This window comes from Rhinoraja longicauda, chromosome 11 (genome assembly GCF_053455715.1).
Source record: "Rhinoraja longicauda isolate Sanriku21f chromosome 11, sRhiLon1.1, whole genome shotgun sequence".
Classification (NCBI taxonomy): Eukaryota; Metazoa; Chordata; class Chondrichthyes; order Rajiformes; family Arhynchobatidae; genus Rhinoraja; species Rhinoraja longicauda.
The window spans coordinates 4,989,957-5,016,064 of record NC_135963.1 but is presented as its reverse complement, the minus strand read 5'-3'; the positions used below and the strand labels follow the sequence as shown (position 1 = coordinate 5,016,064).

The following is a 26,108-nucleotide window of genomic DNA, read 5'->3' as shown; positions in this document are numbered from 1 at the left end:
CCATACCCCCTGATCCCTTTAGCCACAAGGGCCACATCTAACTCCCTCTTAAATATAGCCAATGAACTGGCCTCAACTACCTTCTGTGGCAGAGAATTCCACAGATTCACCACTCTCTGTGTGAAAAAAAACTTTCTCATCTCGGTCCTAAAAGACTTCCCCCTTATCCTTAAACTGTGACCCCTTGTCCTGGACTTCCCCAACATCGGGAACAATCTTCCTGCATCTAGCCTGTCCAACCCCTTAGGAATTTTGTAAGTTTTTATAAAATCCCCCCTCGATCTTCTAAATTCCAGCGAGTACAAGTAAACCCAAGATAGACACAAAATGCTGGAGTAACTCAGCGGGTCAGGCAGCATCTCTGGAGAGAAGGACTGGGTGACGTTTCGAGGTCGAGACCCCAAATCTGAGTTAACTAGAGAACAACGACTAGAGAACAGTCCTGAGCTGGAGACCCTCGCACTATCTTTAATTGGGCGTAACTTTATCTTGCTCTAAACGTTAATCCCTCTATCATGTATCGGTACACTGTAGAAGGCTCGATTGTAAGCATGACTAGTCTTTCCGCTGACTGGTTGCAATCACAATCACAATCACAATCATACTTTATTGTTTTGCAACACACGAGGAATGTCATTTGCCGTACAGTCATAACAATAAAAAGCAACAGGACACACAAAATACATTTTAACATGAACATCCACCACAGTGACTCCTCCACATTCCTCACTGTGATGGAAGGCGGAACAAAGTTAAATCTCTTCCCTTCTTTGTCCTCCAGCGGTCGGGGGCCTCGAACCTTCAGTTGAAGGGACGATCTTGACTCCCGTAGCCGGCGGCGGGCCTTCCTCGTCGGGGCGATCAAGCTGCTGCATCGGGGGGGGGGGGGGAATCTCAGCTCCCCCGGGCCGGGCGATCTACCCCGGGTCGGGGCTAGTCGAACGTCGTGCGGCTTGGAGTTTCCCGACGTCGGTCTCGACCCGAGACTGCCAGCTCCTCGATGTTAAAGTCCGCAGGCCGCGGTTGGAGTGTCGATCCCAGGCAAGGGTTGGTAAGTCCATGGCCCGCGGTGGGGCTCAAAGTCATTCCCGGACAAGGTCGCCAGCTACACAATGTTAGGCCGCAGAGCGACCGGAGATACGACCCGTATAACAATCGCATCTCCGGCAAGGTAAGAGATTGAAAAAAAGGTTCTCCCGTTAGCACACAACAGATGCTTTCACTGTACCTCGGTACACCTGACGATAAACTAAACGAAACTTTTTATAGGATCTCATTCTCACTCTGATTTCAGCCTGAAGAAGGGTCTCGACCCGAATCGTCACCCGTTCCTTCTCTCCAGAGATGCTGCCTGTCCCGCTGAGTTACTCCAGCTTTTTGCGTCTAATCCAGTTTAGATTGTTTATTGCCACATGTACCATGGTCAAGTGAAAGGTTTTTATTGTTGCGCGCTATCCAATCAGCGAAAGAAACGATACGTGATTACAATCAGGCGGTCCTCAGTGTACAGATACAGGATAAAGGGTTTCATGGCTTAGTGCAAGATTAAAGATAATTCAAAGGTTTCCAATGAGGTAGATGGGAGGTCAGGACCTCTCTCAAGCTAGTGAGAGGATGGTTCAGTTGCCTGATAACAGCCGTGCAAGAAACTGTCTGTGAATCTGGAGGTGTGCGTTTTCACACTTCTATACCTCTTGCCTGAAGGGAGAGGGGGGGAGGTGGGGGAAGAGGGAGTGACCGGGGTGAGACCACACTGTGATTTTGCTGCAGGTCTTGCCGAGGCTGCATGAGCTTCTGCCTATGATCCGTATCCATCCATTCAATGCACATCCATGTGCCTTTCCAAAATATCACGTACACGACACTATCGCACCTGCCTCAACCACCACCCCTGGCAGCGCATTCCAGGTACTCTTTACTTTAAACTTTAGTTTAGACTTTAGTTTAGACTTTTAGAGATACAGCATGGAAACAGGCCCTGCGGCCTACTGATTCCGCGCCGACCAGCGATCCCCTCCCCCCCTCCCCCCTCCCCCCCCCTCCCCCCCCTCCCCCCCTCCCCCTCCCCCCCCTCCCCCCTCCCCCCCCCCCCCCCCCCCCCCCGTTCATTAGCACTATCCTGCACACTAGGGACAATTTACACTTTATGGAAAGCCAATCAACCTAAAGCCCTGCACGTCTTTGGAGTGTGGGAGGAAACCGGAGCTCCCGGAGAAAACCCACGCAGGTCACGGGGAGAACGTACAAACTCCGTACAGACAGCGCCCGTAGCCAGGATCGAACCCGGTCTCTGGCGCCGTGAGGCAGCAACACCACCATACCTTCTTACCCAGCACCCTCTGTGTGAAAAATAATTGCCCCGATTATCTCCTTTATTAAATTTAAATTCCTAGAAATATTAAATTTAAAACAGGAACTTTTTGAGGGAGAGAGTTCCATGTCTCCACTCTCCTTCATGCAGTTGTTTGAAACCTTCCCTTGATGGCCTTGTTTAATTTAGTTTAGTTTAGTTTAGAGATACAGTGTGGAAACAGGCTCTTCGGCCCACCGAGTCTTGTCGACCAGCGATCCCTGCACACTAACACTATCCTACACACACTAGGGACAATTTTATACGTATACCAAGCCGATTAACCTACAAACCTGCACGTCTTTGGAGTGTGGGAGGAAACCGAAGATCTTGGAGAAAATCCACGCAGGTCACGGGGAGAACGTACAAACTCCATACGGACAGCGCCCGTAGTCAGGATCGAACCCGGGTCTCCGGCTCTGTGAGGTATACAACTCTACAGCTGCGCCACCGTGCCAGTGTTTGGACATTAAGGTTGTGTCTCACTTGTACTTAGGGTTGCCAACTATCTCATTCCCAAATAAGGGACAAGGTGATGTCACCACCCCGCGTCCCACGTGACCTCACCCAGCCAGTGGACACGTGCTCCCGCTTCACCAATGGCGACCGCCCGGGCTGGAGGCGGGTCGCTATGCAACCACCGTTAGGCCTACACTGGCCAACCTCCGACCTACACTGTCCGCACCTACAGCGTCTGGTCCTACAGCATCCGGGCCTACAGTGTCCGGGCCTACAGTGTCCGGGCCTACAGTGTCCGGGCCTACAGTGTCCGGGCCTACACTGTCAGGACCATTAGCGTCCGGGCCTACAGCGCCTCCCAGGTCTAATGCAGGACAAGGGCGGTCCCGTACGGGACAAACCAATTTAGCCCAAAATACGGGATGTCCCGGCTAATACGGGACAGTTGGCAACCCTACTTGTACTGGACTCCCCATCAACAGAAGAAAAACCTGCTTTCATCTACCAAGTCCTTTGCTCTTTTGAAACCCATTAATTAAATCTCAGCTTGAAGGCCCACTCTCAAGGATACATTGAATTCTTTGGTCCTGGTACAGAATCATTTTGTTGAATGAGCGAACACATCTTCCAGGACCAATATGTTTTAAAGCTATTTACTTTAACCTATGACACACAATAGCTGAAAAGCTTTCATTGTGTCCAGTGTGTGTTTAGACTTTCAAGGACATTCTGGGCAGGGTGGATTGTCCACAGTGACAGAGAACCTTTCTTTGAGAATTTTAAGTAACCTTATTGAGGTACTGTACATCGAAAATTGTATGGTTAAATGGTAGGTGGCTGAATCAAACATGTTAAATTGGATACAAAACCTTGATTTTCTTTTCATTGGTGTGGTTTGGCTGCTACTTAATCATTCCAGCTAATGTATCTCTTTCTGAAACCATTTTTTTCAACAGAGCCCAAATATTGGGGGCAGCACGGTGGCGCAGCGGTAGAGTTGCTGCCTTACAGCGCCAGAGACCCGGGTTTGATCCTGACTACGGTTGCTGTCTGTACGGAGTTTGTACGATCTCCCCATGACAGCGTGGGTCTTCTCCGGGTGCTCCGGTTTCCTTCCACGCTGCAAGGACGTGCAGGTTTGTAGGTTAAATGGTTTCGGTAAAGATTGTAAATTGCCCCTAGTGTGTGTAGGAGAGTTCTGGATCGTTGGTTAGGGCGGAATAGATGGGCCGACAGGCCTGTTTTCACACTGTATCTCGAAACTAAACTAAACTAGACAATATATGTGACATTTCGGGTCAAGGCCCTTCATCAGACTCGAACCCCAAACATCACCTATTCCTTTTCTCCAGAGATGTTGCCTGACCTGCTGAGTTACTCCATCATTTTGTGTTTATCGGCAGTGAAAACAATCAACTGCAGTTCCTTAAACAACAACTGTGCTCAATATCAAGGGTTGCCCATCAGCTCCCTTCGATTGACTCCATTTTTACCTCACGCTGCCTCGGCAAAGCCAGCAGCATAGTCAAGGACCAGTCTCACCCCGGCCACTCCCTCTTCTCCCCTCTCCCATCAGGCATAAGGTGTAGAAGGGTGAAAACGCACACCTCTAGATTCAGGGACAGTTTCTTCCCAGCTGTTATCAGGCAACTGAACCATCCTACCACAACCAGAGAGCAGTGCTGGACTACTATCTGCCTCATTGGTGACCCTCGGACTATCCTTGATTGGACTTTACTGTCTTTACCTTGCACTAAACATTCTTCCCTTATAATGTATCTATACACTTTGAACGGCTCGATTGTAATCATGCATAGTCTTTCCGCTGACTGGTTAGCACGCAACAAAAGCTTTTCACTGTACCTCGGTACAGGTGACAATAAACTAAACGATAGATATTTGAAGCAAACCGAACCGAAGCAAACCAAACTAAACTAAACTAAACTAAACTAAACTAAACCAAACTAATCTAAACTAAACTAAACTAAACTGAATTCTCCCCATATCCCTTGATTCCGCTAGCCCCTAGAGCTCTGTCTAACTCTCTTTTAAATTCATCCAGTGAATTGGCCTCCACTGCCTTCTGTGGCAGAGAATTCCACAAATTCACAACTCTCTGGGTGAAAAAGTTTTTCCTCACCTCAGTTTTAAATGGTTCTCCCCTTTATTCTTAGACTGAGTGGCCCCTGGTTCTGGACTTCCCCCAAACATTGGGAACATTTTTTCCTGCATCTAACTTATCCAGTCCTTTTATAATTTTATAATTTTCTATTGGGGGAGTCCAGAACCAGGGGCCACAGTCTTAGAATAAAGGGGAGGCCATTTAAAACTGAGGTGCAAAAGACCTTTTTCACATAGAGAGTTGTGAATTTGTGGAATTCTCTGCCATAGAGGGCAGTGGAGGCAAATCACTGGATGGATTTAAGAGAGAGTTAGATAGAGCTCTGGGGGCTAGTGGAATCAAGGGATATGGGGAGAAGTTGGGCACAGGGGATACTGATTGTGGACGATCAGCCATGATCACAATGAATGGCAGTGCTGGCTCGAAGGGCCGAATGACCTCTTCCTGCACCTATTTTCTATGTTTCTATGTTTCTATTTAATAGACAATAGACAATAGACAATAGGTGCAGGAGGATGCCATTCGGCCCTTCGAGCCAGCACCGCCATTCAATGTGATCATGGCAGATCATTCTCAATCAGTACCCCGTTCCTGCCTTCTCCCCATAACCCCTGACTCCGCTATCCTTAAGAGCTCTATCTAGCTCTCTCTTGAATGCATTCAGAGAATTGGCCTCCACTGCCTTCTGAGGCAGAGAATTGCACAGATTCACAACTCTGTGACTGAAAAAGGTTCTTCCTCATCTCAGTTCTAAATGGCCTACCCCTTATTCTTAAGAAACTCCTCTCATCCTTCTAAATTCCAGTGAATACAAGCCCAGTCTTTCCACTACTCCAACGTTTTTGTGTTGATCTTCGGTGTGAACCAGCATTTGCAGTTGCTTCCTACAGATGCGTGATGTGTGTATCCATGATCAGTGGTTAACAGATGGTGTTGTGTTGAAGAAGCGGAGGAAAGGAAGTGAAACTTGAAAGGCGGGGAGATGTTTAGCAAGTGGCCCCAGCCAAAGTACACATCGGGCAAACGCAGGCAGGATGTATCTGTGCACACGATGTGGATGTCCTGTGACTTCTCCCCGCAACTAAATTGTTTTTCTCTGACACTCTTTCCTTGTCCCACCCCGGTCATTCCGTTCTCTCCCCGCTCCCGCCCAGCAGAAGGTTCCGGAAGCTCGAAAGCGCGCACCACCAGACTCGGGAACATGTACGACACAGAAATGCTGGAGTAACTCAGCGGGTCAGGCAGCGTCTCTGGAGAAAAGGAAAACAGGTGACCTTTCGGGTACCTCCCTTCCATCGACTCCATCTAGTTTAGTTTAGTTTAGAGATACAGCGCCGAAACAGGCCCTTCGGCCCAACGGGTCCGCGCCGACCAGCGAATCCCGCACATTAGCACTATCCTACACCCACTAGGGACAATTGTACATTTACCAAGTCAATTAACCTACAAACCTGCACGTCTTTGGAGTGTGGGAGGAAACCGAAGATCTCGGAGAAAACCCACGCGGGTCACGGGGAGAACGTACAAACACCATACAAACAGCACCCGTAGTCGGGATCGAACCCGGATCACCACCGCTGCGTTCGCTGTAAGGCAGCAACCCTACCGCTGCGCCACCGTGAACGCCCGTCTACACCTCACGCTGCCTCGGCAAGGCCAGCAGCATAATCAAGGACCAGTGTCACTTAAGACCTTACGAACTTATTTGTTGCCTCATGAAGCTCCTCGGAATCAGAGCAACAAAAGCAACATTTGCGGGAAGCCTTCATCTCCAAGCTGATGTCAGGTTAGAAAATGATAGATTTTCACAAGATAGGGCGGCACGGTGGCGCAGCGGTGGAGTTGCTGCCTTACAGCTCCAGAGACCCGGGTTTGAACCTGACTACAGGTGCGAGGATGGTTCATTTGCCTGATTACAGCTGTGAAGAAACTGTCCCTGAATCTGGAGGTGTGTGTTTTCACACCTGTCCCTCTTGTCCGATGGGAGAGGGGAGAAGAGGGAGTTGGCCGGGATGACAATAGACAATAGGTGCAGGAGGAGGCCATTCGGCCCTTCGAGCCAGCACCACCATTCAATGTAGTCATGGCTGATCATTCTCAATCAGTACCCCGTTCCTGCCTTCTCCCCATACCCCCTGACTCCGCTATCCTTAAGAGCTCTATCTAGCTCTCTCTTGAATGCGTTCAGAGAATTGGCCTCCACTGCCTTCTGAGGCAGAGAATTCCACAGATTTACAACTCTCTGACTGAAAAAGTTTTTCCTCATCTCTGTTCTAAATGGCCTACCCCTTATTCTTAAACTGTGTGGCCCCTGGTTCTGGACTCCCCCAACATTGGGAACATGTTTCCTGCATCTAACGTGTCCAACCCCTTAATAATCTTATATGTTTTTTGATAAGATCCCCGATATGTTTCGGTAAGGTCTTAAGTGATCGGAGTAGAATAAGGCAAATTGGCCCATCAAGTCTTACTCGGCCATTCAATCATGGCTGATCTATCTCTCCATCCTAACTCCATTCTCCTGCCTTCTCCCCATAACCCCTGACACCCGTATTAATCATGATTCCATCTATCACTGCATTAAAGATATCCACTGACTTGGCCTCCACAGCCCTCTGTGGCAACAAATTCCACAGATTCACCACCCTCTGACGAAAGAAATTCCTCCTCATTTCCTTCCTAACGGAACATCCTTTAATTCTGAGGCTGTGACCTCTGGTCCTGGACTCTCCCACTAGTGGAAACATCCTCTCCACATCAATGTTATCAACGGCAAACCATCAAGTAAACAGGACTTTGATGCTTTGATCCACACATAATATCCCTTGAATAAATATCTCAGTGACGTGCTGATGGACACAACTTTAGACTGAGGGCGTTAGGAATGTAGACCACACCTGATGTTTCTCCCTGATGGTTATCCTTCACTGTGTTCCATTGAAGCATTATTTACCAAAAACTAGCAATTTAGACCTAGATCAAACCACCCTAAAACATTTGTGTCGGAAGGAACTGCAGATGCTGGTTTACACCGGAGACAGGCGCAAAATGCTGGAGTAACTCAGCGGGGCAGGCAGCATCTCCGGAGAAAAGGAATAGATATTCTTGCTATTGAGGGCGTGCAGCGTAGGTTTACTAGGTTAATTCCCGGAATGGCGGGACTATCGTATGTTGAAAGACTGGAGCGACTAGGCTTGTATACACTGGAATTTAGAAGGATGAGAGGAGATCTTATCGAAACGTATAAGATTATTAAGGGGTTGGACACGTTAGAGGCAGGAAACATGTTCCCAATGTTGGGGGAGTCCAGAACAAGGGGCCACAATTTAAGAATAAGGGGTAGGCCATTTAGAACTGAGATGAGGAAAAACTTTTTCAGTCAGAGAGTTGTGAATCTGTGGAATTTTCTGCCTCAGAAGGCAGTGGAGGCCAATTCTCTGAATGCATTCAAGAAAGAGCTAAATAGAGCTCTTAAGGATAGCGGAGTCAGGGGTTTTGGGGAGAAGGCAGGAACGGGGTACTGATTGAGAATGATCAGCCATGATCACATTGAATGGCGGTGCTGGCTCGGAGGGCCGAATGGCCTCCTCCTGCACCCATTGTCTATTGTCTATTGTCTATGATGTTTCGGGTCGAGATCCTTCGTCGGACTGAAATCAGAGTGAGAATGAGATCCTAAAATAAAGTTTGGTTTAGTTTATTGTCACGTGTACCGAGGTACAGTGAAAAGCTTTTATTGCATACTAACCAGGCAGCGGAAAGAGGGATAGAGGGAGTAATGTTTAGAGCAAGGTAAAGTTATGTCCGATTAAAGAGAGTCCGAGGGTCTCCAATGAGGTAGATGGCAGCTCAGGACCGCTCTCTAGTTGGTGGTAGGATGGTTCAGTTGCCTGATAACAGCTGGGAAGAAACTACCCCTGAATCTGGAGGTGTGCGTTTTCACACTTCTGTACCTCTTGCCTGATGGGAGAGGGGAGAAAGGGGGAGTGACCGGGGATGAGACTGGTCCTTGATTGTGCTGCTGGCCTTGCCGAGGCAACTTGAGGTGTAGATGAAGTCAATGGAAGGGAGGTTGGTTTATGTGATGGTCTGGGCTGCGTCTACAATTCCCTGCAATCTCTTGCCATCTTGGACGGAGCTGTTCCCAAACCAAGTTGCGAAGCATCCCGATGAAGTGCTTTCCAATAGACAATAGGTGCAGGAGGAGGCCATTCGGCCCTTCAAGCCAGCACCGCCATTCAATGTGATCATGGCTGATCATTCTCAATCAGTACCCCGTTCCTGCCTTCTCCCCATACCCCCCTGACTCCGCTATCCTTAAGAGCTCTATCTAGCTCTCTCTTGAATGCATTCAGAGAATTGGCCTCCACTGCCTTCTGAGGCAGAGAATTCCATAGATTCACAACTCTCTGACTGAAAACGTTTTTCCTCATCTCCGTTCTAAATGGCCTACCCCTTATTCTTAAACTGTAGCCCCTTGTTCTGGACTCCCCCAACATTGGGAACATGCTTCCTGCCTCTAACGTGTCCAACCCCTTAATAATCTTATACGTTTCGATAAGATCTCCTCTCATCCTTCTAAATTCCAGTGTATACAAGCTTAGTCGCTCCAGTCATTCAACATACGACAGTCCCGCCATTTCCACGGCGCATCTGTGTAGAAGTTGGTGAGGGTTGTTGGGGACATGCCGAACTTCCTAAGCCTTCTAAGGACGTAGAGGCGTTGGTGTGCTTTCTTGGCCTTTGCTTCAATATGGGTGGTCCAGGAGAAGTTGTTGGTGATATTTATTCCTAGGATGTAGTGATTTTTACTGCTCTGCTAACATCTCTGTGTTGGCTCGTCCTACTCTTGAATGAAGAACAACAAATCACGGCGCTCAACGATGACTTTAAACACATTTCCATTAGAAATCTCTGTTCTATCCTGGAAACACAAACGATCCCAAGGCACTGCTTCAGGGATGAGCAACTGAGTTATTCCTGGCAATTATCTCTCAATCAACTTCACTGCAATAGACATCTGGCCATTTATCACACAGTGGTTTGTGGGAGCTTTGGAGTGCAGCTGCTAATTTTCTTGCATTTTAACAGCACCAAAGAGTACTTTGAGGATAGTGGCAAAGTGCTGGAGTAACTCAGCGGGCCAGGCAGCATCTCTGGAGAAAAGTGATTGGTGACGTTTCGGGTCGAGTCCCTCCGTCGGACCGAGTTGTCAGGGGAGGGGAGAATCTAGAGGTATGGGAAGGTACAGAACAAATCGGAGCTGGCACCGATGACTCAGGACCGGTGGAGCCCACAATGGTCCATTGTTGGCTGGGGACGAGGTGACAACAAAAGGAATTGACACAGTGAAATTTGCAAAAGGACTAGTTTAGAGATACAGCATGGAAATGGTCTCTTCGGCCCACCGAGTCCGCACATTAACACTATCCTACACACATTCGGGACAATTTACAATTACCCTACAATCCTGTACGTCTTTGGAGTGCGGGAGGAAACCGAAAATTTCGGAGAAAACCCACGCAGGTCACGGGGAGAACGTTTAAACACCATACAGGCAGCACCCGTAGTCGGGATTGAACCCGTGTCTCTGGCGCTATGAGGCAGCAACTCTACCGCTGAGCCACCGTGCCACCGTGCCACCCATTTATTGTTTATTGTCACGTGTACCGAGGTACAGTGGAAAGCTTTTGTTGCGTGCTAACCAGTCAGCGGAAAGACAAAACATGATTACCATCGATCTGTCCACAGTGTACAGATCTGCTGTTGAAATAAAGATGAAAAATAATGGAGCGATTGTAATGAATGATAGCAGAACCACTACGGGGACCAGCAGGCAAAGGGTCACCCTGGCAACAGCGCCATCTTGGATCTTGGAATCTCCCTGGCAAAAGCGCCATCTTGGATCTTGGAATCTCCCTGGAAACAGCGCCATCTTGGATCTTGGAATCTCCCTGGCAACAGCGCCATCTTGGATCTTGGAATCTCCCTGGCAACAGCGCCATCTTGGATCTTGGAATCTCCCCGGCAACAGCGCCATCTTGGATCTTGGAATCTCCCTGGCAACAGCGCCATCTTGGATCTTGAACACCACCAAATCTAACATGATCACATTGAATGGTGGTGCTGGCTCGAAAGGCCGAATGGCCTACTCCTGCACCTATTGTCTATTGTCTATTGTCTATCGTCTCTGGCGCTGTGAGGCAGCAACTCTACCGCTGCGCCCCATCCACCACAGTTCACATTCAGCCCCATCCACCACAGTTCCGCCACATCTACAAAACCGCTTGCATACATGCTAATCTTCCTTCTGCCCTCCTTTCTAAAACTCTCCTCTTCCTTTCTGTACGTTCTGTGGGATAAATCCGGCTAATATGAAGCACCCACGGACTGAGTCTTTAGTTTAGTCCAGAGATACAGTGCGGAACCAGGCCCCTCGGCCCACCGAGTCTGTGCCGACCAACGATCCCCAACGAGGATTTTCAACCAGTCTCTGGCCCAGTCCACTGTTCCATCCTGTCTGAAGTCCGCAATCATAGTCCCCTTGCCCAAAAAACCCCACATTTCCAGCCTCAACGACTACCGGCCAGTCGCACTCACACCAGTGGTGATGAAGTGTTTGGAAAACTGGTCCGGGGTCATATCACATCACTCCTGCCCCGAAGCTTTGACCCCCACCAGTTTGCGTACAGAGCGAATAGATCCACAGAGGACGCTATAGCCACAGCCCTCCATGCTGCACTGTTCCACCTGGAGCAGCCGGGGAGCTACGTGCGGATGCTCTTTGTGGACTACAGCTCTGCCTTTAATACAATCCTTCCCCATAAACTGGTGGACAAACTGGGGGACTTGGGACTTCCACACTCCACCTGCATGTGGATAAATAGCTTCCTGTCAGCTCGCAGCCAGAGAGTCAGAGTGGGCCATCACACATCCACGGCCCTCAGCCTCAGTACCGGCTCTCCACAGGGCTGCGTGCTGAGCCCCCTGCTCTACACCATCTATACACATGACTGCACCCCCGCCCACCACAGCAACACCATTGTCAAATTTGCGGATGACACTACGGTGGTGGGACTCATCACCGGGGGGGACGAGTACGCCTACCGGGATGAGGCGGAGCAGCTGACAGTGTGGTGTGGAGAAAATAACCTGCTCCTCAACACCTTAAAGACAAAGGAAATAATAATAGACTTCAGAAAGAATAAAACGGACATGGTACCATTAACTATCAGAGGGGACTGTGTGGAGAGGGTGGCGGATTTCCGCTTCCTGGGAATCCATATTGAGGAGGACCTGACGTGGAGCGTGAACACCTCTGCGCTGCTGAAAAAGGTCCAGCAGAGACTGCACTTCCTGAGGGTGCTCAGGAAGAATAACATCACTCAGAGACTGCTGTTGTCCTTTTATCGGTGCTACATTGAGAGCATCCTAACATACTGTGTATGCGTATGGTACACCAGCTGCACAGCGGCTCAGAGGAAAGCGCTCCAGAGGGCCATTGACAACGCCCAGAGGATTGTCGGCTGCCCTCTACTTACCTTGGAGGACTTACACAGTTCCCGCTGCATCAAAAAATCCCAGAGTATTATAAAGGACATTTCCCACCCCGGACACTCCCTGTTTGAACTGTTACCGTCAGGCAGACGGTACAGATCTACAAGGACAAGGACAAACAGACTTAAAAATAGTTTTTACCCCACTGCTATAAAGGCACTAAATGTAGCCGCCAAGGAACGCAGGGGCGATACATAATAAGAGACTGTGAAATCGACAGAAGGATGTAGGGTTGGGTGTTTATGCGTGCTATTTTCATGATATTTATTTTAGTTGTTTATCTTTTTTTAAATATTTTACCTTGTATGTATCGTTAGCTTTTAGAAATGTTTGAATGGTGCACTGACTGGCTGACATTTTACAATTTCGTTGTACATGGCTCATGTTACAATGACAATAAAGGAACTATTCTAACTTCTAACTATTCTAACTTTACCACTCACTTTACCTGGCGCTGTTGCCAGGGAGATTCCAAGATCCAAGATGGCACTGTTGCCAGGGAGATTCCAAGATCCAAGATGGCACTGTTGCCAGGGAGATTCCAAGATCCAAGATGGCACTGTTGCCAGGGAGATTCCAAGATCCAAGATGGCGCTGTTGCCAGGGAGATTCCAAGATCCAAGATGGCACTGTTGCCAGGGAGATTCCAAGATCCAAGATGGCGCTGTTGCCGGAGAGATTCCAAGATCCCCCCGCTGTTGCCAGGGCGCTGTTGCCAGGGAGATTCCAAGATCCAAGATGGCGCAGTTGCCGGGGAGACTCTTTGCCTGCTGGTCCCTGCACACACTGGGGACAATCTAAACTTTATTCCAAGCCAATTAACCTACGAACCTGCACGTCTTTGGAGCGTGGGAGAAAACCGGAGAACCGGGGGGACACCTACATGGGTCACGGGGAAGAACGCACAAACTCCGTACAGACAGCGCCCACCTGCGGTCGGGATCGAAGCCGGGTCTCTGGCGCTCCTGTGAGGCAGCGACTCTACCGTCGAGAGCCTCCCTGGGCCTTGGCAAGTTGCAGCCCTATTGTTATCCCTGGGAGGCGGCCAATTCCCCACACAATGACCGTCCGCATCACAAACAACTGTGTCTACGTGTAAGGCAGCCAAGAACGAGATGTGCTGACCATTTAGCTGACCCTTTCAGACATAGGAAAGATATACTTGCATGTATAAATAGCCAGGGACAAGAAGAGAGATCTGTTGGTTGTGGGGAGGATATTGGGGGATGTTTGAGTTTAGTTTTAGAGATACAGCGTGGAAACAGGCCCTTTGGCCCATCGAGTACGTGTCGACCAGCATTCCCCGCACAATAACACTAACTAGGATGAAGAAGGTTCTCGACCCTGAAACCTCACCCGTTCCTTCTCTCCAGAGAGGCTGCCTATCCCGCTGAGTTACTCCAGCATTTTGTGTCTATCATCACACTAGGAACAATTTAAAAAAACGTTTACACCAAGCCAATTAACCTACAAACCTGCACGTCGTTGGAGTGTGGGAGGAAACCGAAGATCTCGGAGAAAACCCATGCAGGTCACGGGGAAAGCGTACAAACTCCGGACAGACAGACGCGTTTTCTCGAGGTTGACTCTTGGTTTTTAGTTTTAGTTTTAGAGAAACAGCCTGGAAACAGGCCCTTCGGCCCAGCGAGTCCATGCCGACCATCGATCACCAGGGGAGATAGCATGAGATTGGGGTTGAGAGGGAAAGTTAGATCAGCCATGATTGAATGATGGAATAGACTTAATGGGCCGAATGGCCTAATTCTGCTCCGGCAACTTATGAACTTACGAAACCCATTCACGCGCTTCGGAGAAGGGTTTTACAAAAGCACTGGGCACGGTGGCACAGCTGGTAGAGTTGCTGCCTCAGAGTGCAGGAGACCCGGGTTCGATCCTGACCTCGAGCGCTGCCTGTGTGGAGTTTGTGCGTTCTCTCTGTGACTGCGTGGGTTTCCTCCGGGTGCTCTGGTTTCAGTTCAGAGAAACAACATGGAAACAGGCTCTTCGGCCCACTGAGTCCACGCCGACCATCGGTCACACTGTTATCCCACTTTCTCATCCACTCCCTACACACTGGGTGCAATTTATAGAGGGGCAATTAACCTACCAATAAACCCGCACGTCTTTGGGAAGTGGGAGGAATCCGGAGCACCCAGTTCACATTGTTCCCTTTACCACGTATCTGTACACTGTGAATGGCTCGATTGATATCTGACTGGCTAGCATGCAACACTAGCTTTTCACTGTACCTCTGTACAAGTGACAGTAAACTAAACTAACTAACTAACCCGGAGAATGTACAAGCTCCACACACAGGGACAGCAGCCGAGTTCAGGACTTAACCTGTGACTCCGGTGTTGTGAGGCAGCAGCTCTTGGTTGGTCTCTGGCGCCGTGAGGCGGCAACTCTACCGCTGCTCCATCGTGCCGTCTATTCTTGTTTTCCGAGCTATCTCGTAAACAGGACAGCCAAACCCTCTGCAGCCACACAACATCTTGTTTGGCAGGCATTGCAGAAAGGAGATTATTCAAGTTCCATGTTCCAAAACAAATTGGCCGCTTCCTTCCTCTCTGGTGATTGCAGGTCCCGATTAGCAATGGGAGGTAGGGTGAGGGGTTCAAGGTGAGAAAGGGACAAGGTCTCTGAACAAGTAACAAGGCCAATTAACCTGGTCGTGGCACCATCCACTCCACCCTACATTCCTGATGGGAGGTGCATTGAGAAAACATAGAAACATAGAAACATAGAAAATAGGTTCAGGAGAAAGCTATTTGGCCCTTCGAGCCAGCACCGCCATTCATTGTGATCATGGCTGATCATCCTCAATCAGTAACCCGTGCCTGCCTTCTCCCCATATCCCTTGATTCCGCTAGCCCCTAGAGCTCTATCTAACTCTCTTTTAAATTCATCCAGTGAATTGGCAGAGAATTCCACAGATTCACAACCCTCTGGGTGAAAAAGTTTTTTCTCATCTCAGTTTTAAATGGCTTCCCCTTTATTCTTAGACTGTATGGCTCCTGGTTCTGGACTCCCCCAACATTGGGACCATTTTTCCTGCATCTAGCTTGTCCTGTCCTTTTATAATTTTATACGTTTCTATAAGATCCCCTCTCATCCTTCTAAACTCCAGTGAATACAAGCCCCGCCCTTCCAATCTTTCCTCATATGACAGTCCCGCCATCCCGGGGATTAACCTGGTGAACCTATTCTACACTGCCTCAATAGCAAGGACGTCCATCCTCAAATTGGGAGACCAAAACTGCACACAATACTCCAGATGTGGTCTCACCAGAGCCCTGTACAACTGCAGAAGGACCTCTTTGCTCATGTACTCAAATCCTCTCGTTATGAAGGCCAACATGCCATTATCTTTCTTCACTGCCTGAAGGAGATTCATTAAAAGTAGGGGCTGCACAATCGTGCAATGGTTGAATCAAATATGATTTGTTCCCACTCTGGTGTTGTGGATCTGGCAAATACTAACTGCCTCACAGCACCAGAAATCTGGTTTGCTTTATTTTACTTTAACTTAGTTTGGTTTTGAGATATGGCGCGGAAACAGGCCCCTCGGCCCACCGAGTCCGCCCCGCCCAGCGATCCCCGTACACTGACGCCACCCTACACTATGGACAATTTTACATTTACACCAAGCCTGTTAACCTACAAACCCGCACGTCTTTGGAGGGTGGGAGGAAACTGGAGATCTCAGCGAAAACCCACGCAGGTCACGGGGAGAACGTACAAACTCCGTACAGGCAGCACCCCTGGTCGGGATCGAACCCGGGTCTCTATCGTTGTAAGGCAGCAACTCTGCCGCTGCGCCACCGTGCCGCTCAATTTAGTTTCGTTTAGTTTGGTTTGGTTTGGTTTGGTTTGGTTTAGTGTCACGTGTTCCGAGGTACAATGAAAAGCTTTGTTGTTGTGGTCTTGGTTGCAGCTGTTCCCAAACCAAGCTGTGATCCAGCATCCTGATCAAATGCTTTCTCTGGTGCACCTGTAGAAGTTGGTGAGAGTTGTGGGGGATCATGCCGAACCCCCTAAGCCTTCCAAGGAGGTGGAGGCGTTGGTGTGCCTTCTTGGTCGTTGCTTCGATTATGGGTGGTCCAGGAGAAGTTGTTGGTGATATTGACTCCTCGGAATTTCTTTCCACAATCTCTCCTTCAGCACCTCCAATGCAAACTGCGGCATGTGCACATCTTTGTTTCAAGAATTCGATCGCTACCTCCTTTGTCTTGCTGTTATTCAGGGAGAGGTTGTTACCTCGACACCAGGACATGAGGTTCTCAATCTCCTTCCTGTACTCCATCTCGTCATTATTTAAAACCATCCACGGTGGCGCAGCGGTAGAGTTGCTGCCTTACAGCGAATGCAGCGCCGGAGACCCGGGTTCAATCCCGACTACGGGCGCCGTCTGTACGGAGTTTGTACGTTCTCCCCGTGACCTGCCTGGGTTTTCTCCGAGATCGTCAGTTTCCTCCCACACTCCAAAGACGTACAGGCACTTAGGTTAATTGGCTTGGTAAATGTAAAAATTGTCCCTAGTGTGTGTAGGATAGTGTTAATGTGCGGGGATCGCTGGTCGGTGCGGACTCGTTGTGCCAAAGAGTCTGTTTCCGCGCTGTATCTCTAAACTAAACTAAACTAAACTAAACTAAGTTAAACTAAAGCACCATCTGCATTCTTTGTATCTCCTGACGATAAACCAGAAGTACAGGTTTGTAGGTTAATTCTCTGCCTCAGAAGGAGGTGGAGGCCAATTCTCCGAATGCATTCAAGAGAGAGCTAGATAGAGCTCTTAAGGATAGCGGAGTCAGGGGGTATGGGGAGAAGGCAGGAACGGGGTACTGATTGAGAATGATCAGCTATGATCACATTGAATGGTGGTGCTGGCTCGAAGGGCCGAATGGCCTACTCCTGCACCTATTGTCTATTGTCTATTGACTGTATGGCTTGGCTAATTAAGTATTATGATTATGATTGTGATATGATGATTATGATTATTATGATTCATTTAGTTTGAGTTTCGCGATACAGTGTGGAAACTGGCCCTTCGGCCCATCGAGTTGGCGCCGACCAGCGATTAGTCTTACACTAGTTTTACCTAGCACACTGGGAACAATTTACAATTTTACTGAAGCCAATTAGCCTACAAACCCATACGTCTTCGGAGTGCGGGAGGAAACTGGAGCACGAAAAATGTTCACGATGTTGGGGGAGCCCAGAACCAGGGGTCACAGTTTAAGATTAAGGGGTCGGCCATTTAGGACTGAGATGATGAAAAAAACGTTTTCACCCAGAGAGTTGTGAATCCGTGGAATTCTCTGTCACAGAAGGCAGTGGAGGCCGATTCACTGGATGTATTCAAGAGAGAGCTAGATATAGCACTTGGGGCAAACGGAATCAAGGGATATGGGGAGAAAGCAGGAACGGGGTACTGATTGAGAATGATCGGCCATGATCATATTGAATGGCGGCGCTGGCTTGAAGGGCCGAATGGCCTCGTCCTGCACCGATTTTTGATGTTTCTGAGGAAAGACATTTCCTAATCTGAAAGACAGATTCCTAATCTGAGGAAAGAGATTCTCGCCTTAGAGGGAGTACAGAGAAGGTTCACCAGATTGATCCCTGGGATGGCAGGACTTTCATATGAAGAAAGACTGGATAGACTCGGCTTGTACTCGCTGGAATTTAGAAGACTGAGGGGGAATCTTATAGAAACATATAAAATTCTTAAGGGGTTGGAGAGGCTAGATGCGGGAAGATTGTTCCCGATGTTGGGGAAGTCCAGAACCAGGGGTCACAGCTTAAGGATAAGGGGGAAGTCTTTTAGGACCGAGATGAGAAAACATTTCTTCACACAGAGAGTGGTGAGTCTGTGGAATTCTCTGCCACAGAAGGTAGTTGAGGCCAGTTCATTGGCTATATTTAAGAGGGAGTTAGATGTGGCCCTTGTGGCTAAAGGGATCAGGGGGTATGGAGAGAAGGCAGGTACAGGATACTGAGCTGGATGATCAGCCCATGATCATATTGAATGGCGGTGCAGGCTCGAAGGGCCGAATGGCCTACTCCTGCACCTATTTTCTATGTTTCTATGTTTCTATGTTTCTGTGTTTTCCATGTTTCACCCGAAGAAAACCCAGGCAGGTCGTGGGGAGAACGTCCAAACTCCGTACAGACAGCACCCGCAGTCAGGATCGACCCCGGCAGGTTGCAAGGCAGCAGCTCTACCGCTGCGCCACCGTGCTTCGTCTCTGAAAGCCGCTTCGCCACCCCTGCTAAACCGTGGAGGCACGACCTACCTTCGCAGTAGTGCACCCCGTCCCCCGTGAAGCCAGCCTTGCAGTAGCAGCCAAGCTTCCCCGCCACCGTCGTGCACGTGGCGTTCTTGTTGCATTCGATGCCCTTGCACCTAGCGCTGGCGTGCGGGCTGGAACTCAGCGACACGGAGCAGAGGTCCAGCAGACTGGGCAGCCACACTGCAGTGCACCAAAAGAGGGCGAGAAAGAAATGCAGATGAACAACACAGGACATAGTTTCGTTTCGCTGAACACCTCCGCTCGGTCCGCCTAAACCCTACCTGATCTCCCGGTTGCCAAACACTTCAACGCCCCCTCCCATTCCCACACTGACCTGTCTGTCCTGGGCCTCCCCCATGGTCAGAGTGAGTGAGGCCCAGCGCAAATTGGAGGAACAGCACCTCATATGATGAACGTTCCATCCTTATATTAAAAATCTCGGTCACGTCTTCCATAGAGTCACACAGCACATTTTAGTTTTAGTTTAGAGATACAGCACAGAAACAGGCACTTTCAGCCGTCGAGTCCACGCCAACCCACGCCAACCCCCCCCTACGCTCATTCTAGCCCGCGCTCCAGGGACGATTTACAGACTCCAATGAACCTGAAACCACGTCTTTGGAGTGTGGGAGCAAATCGGAGCACCCGGAGAAGACCCACATGGTTACAGGGAGAACGTACAGACCCTGTACACACGAAACCCGAGGTCAGGATGGAACCCGGGTCTCTGGCGCTGTAAGGCAGCAACTCTACCGCTGCACCACAGAAACAGGCCCTTCGGCCCAAATCATCCATGCCGACCAAGGTGCCCCATCTAAGCTTTTCACTACTCCCATTTACCTATGTATGACCCAGATGCCTCTTAATCTTTTCTATTGCACTTGAGTTTGACTTGAATCGGATATGATTGTATTTATGTACAGCAATATCTGATCTGATAAGATAGCATGTTCCGTTGACAGAGCACAGGACAATGAAACAGAAGAAGGGTCTCGACCCGAAACGTCACCTATTCCTTTTCTCCAGAGATGCTGCCTGTCCCGCTGATAGCGGAGTCAGGGGGTACGGGGAGAAGGCAGGAACGGGGTACTGATTGAGAATGATCAGCCATGATCACATTGAATGGCGGTGCTGGCTCGAAGGGCCGAATGGCCTCCTCCTCCCAATAGACCTATTGTCTATTGTCTATTGAATCCTCGCCGACCAGCGATTTCTGGACACTAACGCTATCTTAAACACGAGGGACATTTTGCAATTTTACCAAGCCAATTAACCCTACAAAACACTCCAAATTAGTCTTTGGATAGTGGGAGGAAACCGGAGCACCCAGAGAAAACCCACGCAGGTCACGGGGAGTACGTACAAACTCCGCGCAGACAGCGCCCGTAGTCAGGATCGAACCCGTTTATCTAAAACCATTCCCGCCCGGGAAAAATGCTGCACGCAAAGATTTTGTGTTTGCGTTGGCAGCAGGGATGGACACAGTAACGTAACCTTACGGATAAATAAAGGTGCCACCAAATCTACTTTATCACTTGATGTTTAACTCCAGCAGTGATTGCTGCAGAGCAGTGCGTCACCAGGGAGGGGAATGGTTCTAATCACCAGAATATTGCAAACATGACCGCAGGATTTCCTGCCACCTTTGTTTTCAAGTTAAGCTGCAAAGCCACATTTCCAGATTGCCCGTGGGTAGCTTTAATAGAATCGTGGAGTCCAAGAGCACGGGCAGTATCAGTGGGGTGGGGGGGGGGGGAGTTGGGGAGACAATAGACAATAGACAATAGGTGCAGGAGTAGGCCATTCGGCCCTTCGAGTCAGCACCGCCATTCACCGTGATTATGGCTGATCATCCACAATCAGTACGCCGTTCCTGCCTTCTCCCCATACCCCCTGACTCCGCTATCCTTAAGTGCTCTATCTAGCTCTCTCTTGAAAGCATCCAGAGAATTGGCCTCCACTGCCTTCCGAGGCAGAGAATTCCACAGCTTCACAACTCTCTGAGTGAAAAAGGTTTTTCCTCCTCTCTTTTCAAAATGGCCCTATCCCATATTCTTAAACTGTGGGCCCTGGTTCCAGACTCCCCCAACATCGGGAACATGTTTCCTGCCTCTTGACCCACTGTAGCTGTGTTTCAAAAGGATTAGTCGTAGCTTTTTCTGCACATTGCATCTCATAGAAACATAGAAAATAGGTGCAGGAGTAGGCTATTCGGCCCTTCGACTATTCAATATGATTGTGGCTGATCGTCCAGAATCAGTACACCGTTCCTGTTTTCTCCCGATACCCCTTGATTCCAAGAGCCCAAGAGCTATATCCAACTCTCTCTCGAATACATCCCGTGAATTGGCCTCCACTGCCTTCTGTGGCAGAGCGAGAACTTGAGTTGGTTGGGGAGGGAACTTGACTACATAGAAACATAGAAAATAGGTGCAGGAGTAGGGCCATTCGGCCCTTCGAGCCTGCACCACCATTCAATATGATCATGGCTGATCATCCAACTCAATATCACGTACCTGCCTTCTCTCCATACCCCTTGATCCCTTTAGCCACAAGGGCCACATCTAACTCCCTTTTAAATATAGCCAATGAACTAGCCTCAACTACCTTCTGTGGCAGAGAATTCCACAGATTCACCACTCTGTGTGAAAAAAAAACGTTCTCATCTCGGTCCTAAAAGACTTCCCGCTTATCCTTAAACTGTGACCCCTTGTTCTGGACTTCCCCAACATCGGGAACAATCTTCCTGCATCTAGCCTGTCCAACCCCTCAAGAATTTTGTAAGTTTCTATAAGATCCCCCCTCAATCTTCTAAATTCCAGCGAGTACAAGCCGAGTCTATCCAGTCTTTCTTCATATGAAAGTCGCTGTACTGCACTACATTGTAACCGTGTTTCAAAAGGTTGGTCGTAGATCTTTCCACACATTGCACCTCCACCTTCCTTTTCCACCACAATTCGAACCCCAATCCGAAAGTAACGATTGAATCTGATTCCCGAACAAAGGCTTTTCACTGTACCTCGGTAATAATAATAATAATAATGCATTACATTTTATATAGCGCTTTTCAAACACTCAAAGATGCTTTACAGGGATTACTAGAACATAGAGAAGTGAATAAATAGATAAATAAGTAACGAACAGAGAAAGGAGACAGAAGGTGAGGTGACGGTCAGTGGTTGAAGGCAGTGCTGAACAGGTGAGACTTCAGTGATGTTTTGAATGAGGTGAGTGAGGAGGAGTCTCTGACGGTTTGGGGTAGTGAGTTCCAGAGGGTGGGAGCAGCGATGGAGAAAGCCCTGTCCCCCCAGGATCTGAGTTTGGTCCGGATGGGGGTACACGTGACACGTGACACGTGACACGGTACACGTGACATTAATAATAAATTAAACTAACACTAAGCTGAAGGAACCATCCTACCACAACCAGAGAGCAGTGCTGAACTACTATCTACCTCTTTGGTGACCCCCGGACTATCCTTGATCGGACCTTGATTGTCTCTACCTTGCACTAAACGTGGTATCATGTATCATGTATCTACACACTGTAAATGGCTCGATTGTAATCACGTACTTGTCTTACTGCTGACTGGACATCACGCAACAAAACCTTTTCACTGTACCTCGGTACAATAAACGAAACTGAAACTAAACAGACGTCTTATTCCAGATCACATATCACCATGCTCAGCTTAACAACATCCCCCTCATCGTCCTCTCAATCTTTGCTCGGTTATCTTAATTCTGTGGAGAATTATTGCCAAATGATGGCCTTCATTTTTTTGAATTATTAAAAAATAATTCACAAGGTGGCTCAGCGGGCAGAGTTGCTGCCTCACAGCGCCAGAGACCCGGGTTCGATCCCAACTACGGGCGCTGTCTGTGCGGAGTTTGTACGTTCTCCCCGTGACCTCCGTGGGTTTTCTTTCCTGCAGCTCCGATTTCCTCCCACACTCCAGAGGAATGCGGGTTTATAGACAATAGACAATAGGTGCAGGAGGAGGCCATTCGGCCCTTCGAGCCAGCAACCGCCATTCAATGTGATCATGGCTGATCATTCTCAATCAGTACCCCGTTCCTGCCTTCTCCCCATACCCCCCTGACTCTGCTATCCTTAAGAGTATCTAGCTCTCTCTTGAATGCATTCAGAGAATTGGCCTCCACTGCCTTCTGAGCAGAGAATTCTACAGATTCACAACTCTCTGACTGAAAAAGATTTTCCTCATCTCAGTTCTAAATGGCCTACCCCTTATTCTTAAACTGTGGCCCCTTATTCTGGACTCCCCCAACGTTGGGAACATGTGACCTGCCTCTAACGTGTCCAACCCCTTAATAATCTTATACGTTTCGATAAGATCTCCTCTCATCCTTCCATTCTAGGATAATTGGCTTCTGCAGAGTGTGGGATGGGACTAGTTTCGAGTTTCGAGTGTTTGCACTGCAGAAACAGGCCCTTCAGCCCCTCCAGGTTTAAGTCTTCCTTTCCCTGTTGAAGTAACAGCTTTGAAACTAACAGAGAGATTAAATGCTAAATAAGTGACGTGTCCCCTCCCATTGCCAAACACTTCAACCCCCCCTCCCACTCCCACACTGAACTTTCTGCCCTGGGCCTCCTCCATTGTCAGCGTGAGCCCAGCGCAAATTGGAGGAACAGCACCTCATATTTCGCTTGGGCAGCTTCCATCCCAGCGGTTATGAACATTGATTACTCTAACTTCAAGTAAACCCTTGCATCCCTCTCTCTCCATCCCTCCCCCACCCAAGTCGTACCAGCTTCAAAGTCGTCTTGTTGAGTCTCATTGTCTGTAACTAGTTTTCACCTAGCACACAGCTAACACCGCCTATTCCTTTATCATCGTTACGTTTTTGCATATCTTTCATTCATTTGTTCTACATCTCTCTACATCACTGTCTACATCTCTCGTTTCCCTCCCCCCCCCCCCCCCCACCCCCACACGACTCTCAGTCTGAAGAGAGTCTCGACCAAAAATATCACCTATCCCTTTTCACCAGAGATGCTGTCTGACCCGCTGAGTTACTCCAGCTTTTTGTGTCTATCTCAGAAACTTACACCGACATTTCTGGGACCCCAGTAAGTGGAGCAAAAAGGGAATAACTTAACAGTCCTTAAGAGAAACAAGGAAAGGTTTTACAAAACAGTGATTGCTCTAACACACCACACACACACACACACGACACGCACGCACGCACGCACGCACGCACGCACGCACGCACGCAACGCACGCACGCACGCACGCACGCAGCACACACACACTCACACACGCACACACGCCACACTACCACAACACACACACACACAACACACACACACACACACACACACACACACAGCACACACACACACACTACACACACACACACAATATGCATACACACATATGCAACACATGCACACACACGCACACACACACACACACACACAACACACACACACACACACACACACACACCAACATCGGGAACATTTTATCCTGCATCTAGCCCTGTTCAATCCCTTAAGAATTGTATATGTTTCTATAAGATCCCCTCTCATCCTTCTAAATTCAGTGAATACAAGCCCAGTCGATCCATTCTTTCATCGTATGTCAGTCCACCGTCCCGGGTTCCCTGGTGAACCTACGCTGCACTCCTTCAATAGCAAGAATGTCCTTGTTAGAAACATGGAAACATAGAAAATAGGTGCAGGAGAAGAGCATTCAGCCCTTCGAGCGAGCACCGCCGTTCAATGTGATCATGGCTGGTCATCCACAATCAGTACCCCGTTCCTGCCTTCTCCCCATATCCCTTGATTCCGTTAGCCTGAAGAGCTCTATCTAACTCTCTTTTGAATGCATCGAAATTCCTCAAATTAGGAGACCAAAACTGCACACAATTCCACCGATTCGCAACTCTCCGGGTGAAAACGTTTTTTCCTCATCTCAGTCCTTGGAAGAGGTTTTCATCATCTCAGTCCGGGTGAGGACCAGCAGGACAACGGGACGACATCTCAATAGACAATAGTGCAGGGGAGGCCATTCGGCCCTTCGAGCCAGCACCGCCATTCAATGTGATCATGGCTGATCATTCTCAATCAGTACCCCCCGTTCCTGCCTTCTCCCATACCTCCTGACTCCGCTGTCCTTAAGAGCTCTATCCAGCTCTCTCTTGAATGCATTCAGAGAATTGGCCTCCACTGAATTCTGAGGCAGAGAATTCCACAGATTCACAACTCTCTGACTGAAAAAGTTTTTCCTCATCTCAGTTATAAATGGCCTCCCCCTTATTCTTAAATTCTGGCCCCTTGTTCTTGGACTCACCCTACATTGGGAAACATGTTTCCTGCCTCTGACGTGTCCAACCCCTTAATAATCTTATACGTTTCGATAAGATCTCCTCTCATCCTTCTAAATTCCAGTGAATACAAGCCTAGTCGTCTCCCAGTCTTTCAACATATGACAGTCCCGCCATTCCGGGAATTAACCTGTGAACCTACGTTGCACTCCTCAATAGCAAGAATATCCTTCCTCAAATTTGGAGACCAAAACTGCACACAGTACTCCAGTGCGGTCTCACTAGGGCCTTGTACAACTGCAGAAGGACCTCTTTGCTCCTATGCTCAACTCCTCTTGTTATGAAGGCCAACATTCCATTGGCTTTCTTCACTGCCTGCTGTACCTGCACGCTTCCTTCAGTGACTGATGCACCAGGACACCCAGATCTCGTTGTACGTCCCCTTTTCCTAACTTTTCCTAACTCAACGAACAACAGGGTCGGGTGCGTTTGTGAAAGGCAGTCGGTGGAAGGGTTACAAGGGGTGAATCGTCTCAGCCCCCCCCCCACTCACCGCACAGTAGAATGAACTTCATGGAGCCTCCAGCCGGCAGCAGTCAGTCCTGTGCTCACAGTTGCGACGTGCAAGCTCAGTCCTCTCCGCTTCCCGGGCAAGCGCAGGTTTCCTGAGGATCTGAGTCACTGCATCCTGCCCGGCCTCAGCAATCACACAGCGGGGAAAAATGTTCCCGATGTTGGGGGGAGTCTGGAACCAAGGAGCCTCACTTTAAGAATAAGGGGAAGGGCTTTTTAGGACTGAGATGAGGAAAAAAAACTTTCTCACCCAGTTTGTTGTGAATCTGTGGAATTCAGTGGCAGTGGAGGCCGATTAGACAATAGACATAGACAATAGGTGCAGGAGGAGGCAATTCGGCCCTTCGAGCCAGCACCGCCATTCAATGTGTTCATGGCTGATCATTCTCAATCAGTACCCCGTTCCTGCCTTCTTCCCATACCCCCTGACTCCGCTATCCTTAAGGGCTCTATCTAGCTCT

At 48.9% G+C, this 26,108-nt stretch overlaps 1 protein-coding gene across 1 annotated transcript in view; it reads right to left on the bottom strand.

The window, feature by feature from the left end:
• Positions 1-25,661, bottom strand: part of adgrl4 (adhesion G protein-coupled receptor L4) — an 83,134-nt gene extending 57,473 nt beyond the window's left edge. The window contains exons 1-2 of the mRNA XM_078408144.1: positions 25,628-25,661; positions 18,788-18,964 (exon numbers count right to left, since the gene is read on the bottom strand). Coding sequence (XP_078264270.1) covers positions 18,788-18,964; positions 25,628-25,649 — 199 coding nt within the window. The 5' untranslated portion in view covers positions 25,650-25,661. The remainder of the gene's footprint in view (positions 1-18,787; positions 18,965-25,627) is intronic.
• Positions 25,662-26,108: the final 447 nt, after the last annotated feature.